The sequence below is a fragment of the Hippocampus zosterae genome, chromosome 8 (assembly GCF_025434085.1).
Source record: "Hippocampus zosterae strain Florida chromosome 8, ASM2543408v3, whole genome shotgun sequence".
In the NCBI taxonomy this organism is placed as follows: domain Eukaryota; kingdom Metazoa; phylum Chordata; class Actinopteri; order Syngnathiformes; family Syngnathidae; genus Hippocampus; species Hippocampus zosterae.
In genome coordinates, this window is record NC_067458.1 from 13,262,790 (window position 1) to 13,273,353 (window position 10,564).

General features: G+C 39.8%; 1 protein-coding gene across 1 annotated transcript; it reads right to left on the reverse strand.

Moving 5' to 3' along the window:
* Positions 1-230: 230 nt before the first annotated feature.
* Positions 231-9,901, reverse strand: vtg3 (vitellogenin 3, phosvitinless). Its single transcript, XM_052074671.1, has 24 exons — positions 9,650-9,901; positions 9,405-9,566; positions 9,032-9,180; positions 8,799-8,955; positions 8,469-8,626; positions 7,724-7,889; positions 7,508-7,633; positions 5,962-6,180; positions 5,640-5,857; positions 5,432-5,529; positions 5,246-5,370; positions 5,064-5,159; positions 4,866-4,985; positions 4,596-4,785; positions 4,425-4,512; positions 4,156-4,341; positions 3,265-3,406; positions 3,017-3,179; positions 2,820-2,929; positions 2,259-2,465; positions 1,487-1,632; positions 1,227-1,365; positions 1,029-1,136; positions 231-942 (listed from the first exon to the last, which is right to left on the reverse strand). Exons 2-23 carry the CDS (start codon positions 9,501-9,503, stop codon positions 1,047-1,049), a joined length of 3,192 nt encoding a protein of 1,063 aa, XP_051930631.1. The 5' UTR covers positions 9,504-9,566; positions 9,650-9,901; the 3' UTR covers positions 231-942; positions 1,029-1,046.
* Between the last annotated feature and the right edge of the window lie 663 nt (positions 9,902-10,564).

The following is a 10,564-nucleotide window of genomic DNA, read 5'->3' on the forward strand; positions in this document are numbered from 1 at the left end:
TGTGTGTGTATGTGTGTGTTCATATATGTGTATATAACTACAAACATTTAACACCCATGTATTTTTGTAAGGAATTATGTGTTAATCTATTAACATAACTCAAACTGTACAATAGTAAAATAAAAACATGAAAAGAAATGGTTCTGTCAGAGAATGCTGTATTTGTTTGTATTTGTTTTTTCAATTCTGTAATTAGTGCCAGTTATTGTTTTTTTTTGGGGGGGGGGGGGTTGCAAGCATGGGGACAAGGTTATATAATATGTAATGAGCTGTTTTCCCAAAGGGCAGAGCGGCCTACTTTAATAGCATGGATGATGACATTGTATTGCGGTATCTGCAAACAGTACTAGTGGGTTATCAAACAGAACAGGTCATCCAGACCTTGTAAATATCTGGATCTTAGTCGAAACCACCCCCAAAGGGAGGTTATCGTCCTGTGCGCTTATTTCTAAGAGTTTAGAGCACTAGGAGGCCACAGACAATTTGCTCTTCAGCTCTCATAATTTTGTCAACTAAAAAGATAGCATAAAAAAACATTGCCTCTTTAACAAAAGAACTGAACTTTGGTATTGTCCTCATCATTTGGACCCCATATTGGACAAGCACAAATTGAACACAGTGGTTGCATTCAAATTTTGTATAATATTTTATCAGAACTTAGTGAATTAAATCCGAGTGAAAAAAGGTATTTTGTCATTTCACTTTGATGAGCATCAAAGGCTTTGGGAAACAAACAGGAACTTTCCTCCAGAGGTGGTTGTTCAAATATTGGCATGGTCTTAAACCAATAAATCAGGGCGTTTGACAAGTTATTTCCAAACTGGTGACATTTTAGGCATTCCTGACATTGCCTTTTATCACAGTGGCGAAAATGTGTTCATTTTTTTCTTTACAACGAAAAGGAGAGACCTCTTCCATTTGGAATGTTCCTTGTCTCACTCTCTGCAAGGCAAATACAAAAAGAGCCCATTTTTCAAATCTTTGTTCATGAAACATCAAATACATCATTGTGGTGGTTTGACACTCACTTGGCGTTATCCATGGGTTTACATTGTTGTGTTTCTCGTGTAGTATTGGAATTCCTGAAGACTGCCACGTGGCAGAGGAACTGGGATAGACTGACGGTAGACTGTATACTGATGAAAACACAGAGGAAATGACACATCGGAGTAAATACTTAAGTTTAAAACGGGATACACACGTTGCAGCTTTGTTGGAGTATGCACCTCTGGGAATTGAATCCTCACATCGATGCTGTCTGCCGAGGCAGCAACAAATGAAGCAGAAAGTTCCTGGGTTGGATTTCTCTCGTACTGCTGGTTGAAGCCAAGAAGCAAAGCCATGCCTGGGATATAGGCCTTAATACTGGGAAGGGTAAAGAGCACCTCTTTACTCACCAGTCAGTTTGAGAAATGTGCTTTTTTTTTTTAAGAGAAACAACATTTAGTGAGTCGAAAGTCACATTCTCTTTTTCTTGTGTTCTCACCCTGTGAAAAACTCTGCCATGGTTTCTGGGATTCTAGTCCATTGGACTTTGGCCCTTAGCGTTGGTTTGGAACCAGGCAGACGCGCAGTATTGGCTCTCAGTAACATTTCAAAGGACTGACATTCAGCTCCCCATCTAAGGTGTGCCTGGACCAAACACAGGACATGCGCCAAGTTTGACACATGACACTTGGCTGTGGCGCCACAGTGTCAAATGCCAAATACAAAAATTAAACATTCTGGCAACTTCAACCCCTGTGCAAACTTGATTCCTAATTTGAAAATGGTGCTGCTGACTGTTAATCATGTTCACGTCCGGTATCCATCTCATATCTCGGTATTCAGTATCCCTATGGAACAATCAAAGGCAATTTTAATAATTACATATTACACAAGAACTAGCATTGAAAGTCAAACATTTATACATACGGTATATATATATTTTTTACTATTTTCCAGCATCGCATGCACAGAACATGCAAAATAACATTAATAGATGACTATGATTGCATACATTTTTATGTGGTATGTTAGATTTCACCATAAAATAGGTACTTGTCCAACTCAGTTTTTTTTATCCTTGGGATCTAAGAATTCTACAGGCACGCCCATATTTTTAAGAATACATGCCTGCATGCATGATAAGACTCAGTAATAGTGCAAATAGGACTGTGAATGGTTGTGTCAGCTCCTCACAACCCTTAACAGAATCAGTGATATTAGTAATGGAAGGACGGATGAAAGTTGGAAATGTGTGCGTGTTGGAGGTCTACCTGTGCTTCCGCACGGCCATCCAGCACAGTTTCCATACACATTTTCCAGTTGGTATTGTCTCCCACTTGGGACACAATGAGTTGGGTGTTCCTAAGGTTGCTCATGGGTGTGTAGTACACAACTGTTTCGTAACCTTCAGGCTTATGATTACCGCTCACTGCAAGAGCTCTGATGTTGAAAATAGCTTCAGGTGTCGAGTTGAAGACCTGTGGAACCAAAAACAACGTTTTTGTGTTGTTTATCCAAATCATGACAATAATGTATACGGTGTGCGGCTAATTATGGAATTCCACAAGATGGGATTTGGAGGCATTATTGAAAATGAGCCAAGACAAATTTGACAATCTCATTTAAATTCATTATCGTGTAAAGTGGGATTAATTTTTAGCCACTTTCAGGGGATAGTGTGCGTTCTTTTTCCATGACCATGCCAGAAGGGCTCAGATTAAGTTTCATTTCACTTAAGTTTGAATCAGAGGACAATAAAAAAAATAACAAGCAGGGCAATAATTTTAATGCCCCAAATAAAGTGTAATAAAGTTGCCCCAATAGCTCAACACCTTTTGGGGGCTCCTTGGAGTTTCAAGGCGTTCTTGGGTGCTGGCAGGGTCTTGGCTTGGAGCAACATTGACTTCAATTTGAATCTTGTCAACAGCTTTGTTTGTCTGGACTTGAAAAAGAGGACAGTTGTGTTAGATGCATTGGACTATGGTTTTCAGCACAGCACAATGTCATTTTTCTGAGTTGTGAAGCTTACGCGGGACTGCTTTAAATGCCACATTAGTGTATCCCAGGAGGTAATACAACGGGTACTCCTCGTGGTAATACGCTCGTCTCAGCTCAGATTCAATGCAGAAAACTGCTCCATAAATATTATTCTCGGTGCACCATTTGTTCCTTTGATGCCAGTTGTTGGGCTTCTGCATGGGCAAAAGTAGAACAGACTTAGACTTTTATGGGTTTCAGTTGTAATTAATTCTACCAAAGGAGTTGATTATACGGCACCTGTTCTTCAGTTTCAAGCTTGACAACTGTCGGATCCTCACGGATAATTTCACGATTAGAATCGATAGCTCTGGGCATCATGGGGGTCATTTTAGGCAAAGTTGGCAGTTCGATGTTCCTTGAGACTGCATATACTTCAGAACTAGTGGTTGGGAAAAAGAACAAGACAAATGTTCATTCTGTATTTAGAGGTGGTTTTCCCTTTCCCCAATTATTTATTATCCTGTTAGCTTCGGGAGGTCACACTCCTCCAGACAACATTGGTGATGGGAGTTACCGTGAGGATCACTCAGCAAAAATATTCTTCATTTGATGCCAAGTTCTGGCTTTTACACACATCATACTTGAATTTCTACTCAAACGTTTGAAAGATAATAAAAACAGACTTGACTCAGCCAAACCGTTAGCAACCAACAGCTGTGGCATGGCGTTAGTGCCAAAGGCTGTGAGCAACTCAACCCATGTACACACACCTTGGCCTGTTGAAAAGCCACCAAACAAGCAATTAATCAGTGAGGTATCACACATTCCTGCCTACGAGTTATTTAGCTGATTAGCTTGTTGATGCCACTTTGGAACAGATCGTTGGTGTTGTGCTCATTGTTCCCCGAAGTCCCTGTGAAAAATTTTCTGTTTACAGTTGAAGCAAAATATATTTGTTAGTGAATGTCTATGGCGTAATGAAGCCTGTTCAAGCCATTTTCTTTCTTACAGAGTTGTTTCCCATTGGCGGATTTGGCCATGAAGGCCCGAACATCATTGCTAGGGGGCTTTTTTTTTTGTATTTTGAGGGTGGTGTGGGTGTTTGGCCTGCTTTCACAAACACCTATAAATCTAAATAAAACATAAGTTAGGATACAGTTTTTTTTCTTCACCACTCTCAAATTATACCTGACTGTGATGAGTTCGACTTCCTTTTTGTTCAAAGGGATGTCGAGTTCAAATTTCCTTTCTTTGATGTTAAGCTTGGCGGATAGCTTCCACGGGATGGAATATGGTATTTTGCTCTTAAATTCAACGCCACTGTGGAACAGCTCTGTGTTGATACCATAGGACATCCAAATATCCTTTGTGCAACTGTAAAAAAAAAAAAAAGGAGTTGAATTCAAGAGATGAAGTGGTATGAATATTTTATGGCCAGTGTTGACCATGTTATTTACCCAACAAAGCCATCAGTCTCCAGTGAAATATCTGAGGTCAAGAGTTGTCCAAGGTGGTCCGTCAGTGGCGGATTGATTGCAGCTTTAGCTAAAAAGAACAACAAGGTCAACATGTAGCTTTAAATTGAATCCAAAGGTTTTCATGAAGTAGGGATATAAAAAGACTGTCACCATTCACAGTGATGCCACTAAGTGTCTGATAATATTTGCTGATCTCCAGTGGTAGGCCGAGAGTGGTTGCTTGGAAGTATCGAGTCTCAAAAATTAAGAAGGCCTTTGTTCGATGCCATGAAATTCCCTTCTGTAAATTCTCAATGACCGTCCACACAGGGCTGCCTTTGCCTGCAGAAGGACTGGCAATCTGTAAATACAAAGTCATTGGTTAGTACAAACTACAGAGAGATTATTCTTTGCTCTGTCTAATGTGCTTTATGCTCTCACATTAATGATATTGCGAATAAATTCTCTGTTGATATCTGCAAAGAACCACTCTTGTCCAGAAGCGCGAGAATAAAAATGGAGAAGAGGTTTGTCACTGGCGTGAGTTTCCAAGTTCCGAAGCTGAAAGATCACACAATATTTGTCAGAGATGCGATTCATCTTGATATTTCACTTATAAATACAAAACATTGCGCCAACCTGCCGGTAAATGGCCTGGAAGTCATTCAATTCTCCTTTGAATTCAGAGACGATATAGCCAAGAAATTCCTTCATTCCGTCAACACGAATGCCAATCTTGAAAAGACCAACATCTCATTTTCATTCATGATGTGGGAAGTTTGGCTTCAATCAGTATTTGAATGCATTTCAACATACTATACCTCCAAAAGCTGCAGAATTCTACCGATGGCATACAATTTTCCTTTCATCATAATTTCAGTGGGGATGATTTCTGTTGCATTTCTTAGCATGAAGAACTCTGCAGCTGTGCCAAGCAGTAAATCATCTGCAGTGGGGAAATGGATATGTCAGAAAGTGTCTTCAAGCAAAAGCAAAAGCAAACCTACCACTAAACCAGTCCACGCGCATTGCCTTGCTGAAGCGATAGGTGAGGCGACCAAATTTGGGGGCCAGGATTTTCACTGCTACGTTACAGGCAGTGGACCTGACACATACACCACAAAGAAAGAAAGAAGCAAAAAAAAAAAACAACAACTCTAAAGTGCTGAACAGTATCGCTAACTCAAGCACTAGATTTTTAAACGGAATACCCACAGGAATACATTGTCGGGAGTTCTGGATCTGGCCATACTTCTTAAATATGAGTAAGTAAAACTGATGACATGAAGGTCTTTCTCGTCCTGCAGATGTGCAGTCACAGTGGACACCAGCGCCATCGGTGGCTTTGTGTCAAATAAGATCATCAAGGCCAACATGCGCAACTCAGCCGGAAGATCTTTTTGCAGGTAAAGAGTCATAGTGATGTCTCGGACCTGGAAAGTCGAAAATTATCATGATAATGAGTTTTCAGAGTAAGACTACGGAAACAAAAGTAACAACATCTGATATCATCACCCTCCATGTTTTGAGTTCTTACACTGTGTGGGTCTCGTGCAGCAATGAGTCTCAATGACTGGACAGCAGCACTCTTCACACGAGGAGGGAGATCAACTGGGTTGGCAGAGACTCCGGGGAGGAAACGCATGATAGTTTTAATGCTGCCTGGATGACCCGCGTTGCCCAGAGCTTTCAGAGCCAAAACCATGTCTTTCTCATTGTTATTCTTCACACTGTCCATGGCAAAGTTCAGCAGCGGCTAGGTGAAGGAATGAAATTGTTGTCAAAGTCAATCTCATCATAGTTTGACATCTTCGTATAATGTATCGTTTTTCCATGCAGAACTTTAATGACGACACGGCAAAGTGTCTTTGGTATCGAGGATCAAGTACAACTTTATTTTCAAATGTGCTGTACGTGCAACATACAACACAGATAATTGTATTCCCTCTCACAACAAGAGGAGCCGCTGTGGGTGCCCCCGTTGTGCTGCAGCATACTAAAATGCAGCATAGTTAGGAAAAGAGAAGAAGTAGTCAAGAAGGTGCCCTACTAAGCCCACATGCCAGAAAGTAGAAATGCTTGAGAGTAAGACTTCGTTTAACATTTTGTTGTTAAGATATAGAATATTTCATTCACTTTTGCTGTGAATCAAATGTGAGGCTGCTCCGCGTACGTTAAAGTAGCAATTGTTCAACGGCTTATAATTATTTATAGTTATAATATAATATATTATTATAATATAAAATAATTATAATATAAAATAATTATCATTTTTGTAAGCCAATCGAGACATTTTGCATTATGGAACACGTTAGTATTATGCTAGCTGCCTTTGGTTATTATCTGGGTTGTGTTGAACATGCAATGGTTAAATATGCAATGGTTAATTCTCTTTTTGTTGAAGTCAACTTCAACTGGCTGTGATATATATAAAGGGATTGAAGCAAGCATTCTTTGTCCATTATTTGGACAACTATGACCATTGCTTGTCAACAGGAGAATGAGAACAGGTGCTAAAGGAATACTTTAAAAGTGTGTAATAATAAATCAAAATGTTTTTTATGTTGTGGGAGCCCTAAAACTGGAATAAATTTTTTTTTTCCCTCCCAAATGGGCTGTTTTTCAGGCTCGTGTGTCGAGAAGTGTTTCCTCCTGATAAGTGGAAGTTCTTTGTAAATTTAAGAGGGCACGGATTGGAAAAAAAAAACGGTTTGAAAAGAAAAGATAGCGCAAGTAAATGATTGGACTGCATGACTTCTTAATCCATGTATTTTTTTCTAGACTTTTGAAATGTAATATAATTACATTTATCAAATTACGTTTAATATTATTGTTTTGCTACTTTACGAGGAGGAATCACGTCTCATCCTAATGATATTCCTCGCCAAATAAAGAGCTAGCTGAACAAATTATAATCCGAACAAAGCTCTTTATAGAAGAGCGGTTTGAAAATTTGCCTGTCTGAAAGTAGACTTGGAGTCGACTGGCGTGACCTCATCAAAACTAGATAACAATTTCAAGTAGTAGTGAAAGATTATCCCAAATTCAAATGCAATGCATGCATTATTGTTTCTTTTCTTTACCTGAACAGCAGACACTGGACAAGGTGTGTAGTAGGTGCAGTGCTTGTACACCAGTGAGCCATAAGAAAGTGCCACAGTTTGCCATATAAAGACATTAGATCGACTGTAGGGCAGGCTTAGGAACCCCTGAGGAGAAAAGGCAGCAACATCATCATGGAACACAAGTGTCATCTTTGTTCAAAAAAGCTTTTTGTCACTTTTTTCCCCCATCCTCACTTTAGCCATCTCAACCAGTTCAGGAAGAGGCTCAAGATGTTCGAAGGCCAATAAGAGTGTTTGGAAGGCCTCAGAAACAGTTATATCTCCTTTCTGGAACCTCATTTGGAGGAACTTAAGGATTCTGGCATCGTTGACTTCCACAACCGTGTCCAAAAACCACCGTCTAATGAGGGCAAAGTCAGAGGAAATTGATTAAGCGCTTCTAATCTTTCACGTCAAAGATTATCCTTAAACTAATTAAATTAAATTGTGTTGTAGAAATGAAGGTCAAGGGTGGCTTTTAATAAAATATTAAATGTCAATGTTTTCCTTTGTCTTAATGGAGAGCTGCTTTTTACATTAACCTTTCTTTAATCAAACCGACATGACAATGCATCTTTCATCAGATAAAGTGTCAGACTGAAGATGTTTTAAACTGAACGAGGATTAAATATTCAGTCATTACTCATTCTGTTCAAGTGGATCTGATTTTGACATCATGTTCACTGTGAAAACGATCAGCCGACATGTTATTTTGATGTGGCAACACAAATCTTTAACAATATGCAATTTGCAGGGTCAGTCCATCTCTTTCTTGCTACACAGAAAACAAAACCCCCTTGATTCCATTCAATGTACTTATTTCCGACAAATGTGTTAAACTAACATATATCACTTGAATATTCTTGAGGAAAAAGAGTAGACAATTCTGTCAATTAACCATATTTTAATCCTGTGCAACCGAAAGTTTCAGATACTCCACCTGTACTCGTCATGTGCCGCAAGCTGCTTCCACATCACTTCTAATCCTTCGTATGGCACCAATCGCAGGAGTTGATACAGTTTCATCACATCCTCAGTTGTGGCACTCTCAATTTGGTAGCTATTGACCTGAGCCAAATGCTTGATCAACTCAACAGCCTGTGGATGGGGAGAAACATTTCATTATGTCGGTCCATACTCGGTGTGTATCACGTTTGATTTTCATGGAACGATAGCATGAAATGAAACGTGAAAGCAAATGCAATGCTTCACTCAGTGTTTCTACACGGGTGATTTCTATTCCCGCTGCATTTACATTCGATTGAATTACCTTTGGTACCGCATCATCCAAGCTCTGCATGACGATGGGAAGATGTGGTCCTACTTCAACAAACTTGTAAACAATGTTGCCTCTATTTTCCATTGGCCCATATGTGCCGGTAACGGGAGAAGGTGTGTCTCTCACATCGAGCAGCAGTAATTCCTTCCTGCAGGATAGATGCAGTTCAGCATGGTCGAGCGAGGTTCACTGTTAGCGCAATTTAAGATAGAGTCATGTCCTACGTTGCTTTCATCTTGAAGCTTCCGCCCTTCACGTTGAACGGACTGAAGTGTTGTTGCTCCAATCCATGAGCCCTGGAAATGAGGCCACCCTCAACTGTTGGCTTGATTGTGTAAACGTATCGCATGGTTGAAACGATAGAATCCCCTCTCTGCAATGGACGACACATCATGTTCGTTGTTGTCATGGTTACACGAGCGCGTTCCTTACAAACATTTTCCCTAAACATTTCACGTAAAGAAAGGAAATGGAAATTAGAAACGTGACATATTTGGCTGGCAGCTTTATGGGTTCATTTTTCTACACACCTAAGTATCCAAACCTGACTTCCGTACATTTCCTTACATTTTTTTTTTTCTCAATCATGTCACAGACCTTTTTGGAAATATCGTCAAGCACTGCGGTTGCCATTCCTCTGTAGCGTTCTGCCTTCTCCCTGCAATTCGTGACATCCACAACTTGAGTGACGGTCATGTCCCCCGTCTCTTTGTTTTCTTCAATGGCATAGTTACTCGGACACCTGCCGTGTATGCCAGCCTAAAAATAAATTGTGATTTATTTATTTTTTTTTTGCAACACTTCATGTGACATCGACGACAGAAGAGATTGAGTCTTCTCACCTCCTCAAGTTCGTAGAATCTCTGCGTGGTCTTGACAGTCAGGTCGAAGAAGCTGAGTATGCCTCTTATGATGTTGACAACGGTATCAGATACCTCAGCTGAGGCGAAGATGCGGCCCACATGCCCACTGGCAAACTCAAACGTGAAGGGCTTAATGAGCTGAGCCGAGATGCGCTGAGTGAGTTTAGGGGCAGCAGTGAAGCTGTTTTTCCCTGGGAAGCCATTAAACTCCTCGAAGGCCAAATCTGAAATCTTCAATCCAGAGTACAATACAATACATGCTGATTTATATAGCGCTTTCACAACAGCGGCAGCTGTAACAAAGCGTTTAACAAAACAGTTAACATCAAGTAAAATAATAAACACAACACATAACATAAAACACGGACAGTCGTGCAGTCCTAACCACTTTTCCGTCACAAGACCGTGTTACCATAAGACTAGCGACAGCTTTCAGTTAATTGTAATGTCACGGAAATTATTCAGAAAAAAAAAAGTTTTGAGTTTGATAGATAGATGTCTCTGGATTGAAATCAATCGACACCGAGTAACAAAACTAATCCATAACAACGGAGGACCAACCACCTAAGACCACAAAACTACCACACTCCCTCATCGTGACTGATGTGCCTTCATAACAGCAGTGCACAAAACACATCCCATATGATTCAATGTACAACTTACCACTTGGAAAATATATCTATCTACAGTACATTTTATTTCAATCATATTTAGAGCCCTGTACATATCCAACACCCTCAAGGAAAAATATTAAAATAATTATGCAATAAATAATAGGTCATAAAATACCTATCTTTAAATAAATGAAAAACAACACAAAGTACTAATAAAATCTTGAACAAAATAATGTGGGCACGTTAGAACAACCTCATTTTCTCGCCACTTTGACCAAAT

What these genes read in the sequence shown, in the direction of transcription:
- vtg3 (XM_052074671.1), bottom strand. Translation starts at nt 9,503, where the DNA reads ATGACCGTCACTCAAGTTGTGGATGTCACGAATTGCAGGGAGAAGGCA. An exon ending in AACTGGTTGAGATGGCTAAA is followed by an intron (nt 7,634 to 7,723) that starts GTGAGGATGGGG and finishes TTTTCTCCTCAG; the next exon opens with GGGTTCCTAAGCCTGCCCTA. An exon ending in ATGGCCGTGCGGAAGCACAG is followed by an intron (nt 1,633 to 2,258) that starts GTAGACCTCCAA and finishes TGTTTGGTCCAG; the next exon opens with GCACACCTTAGATGGGGAGC.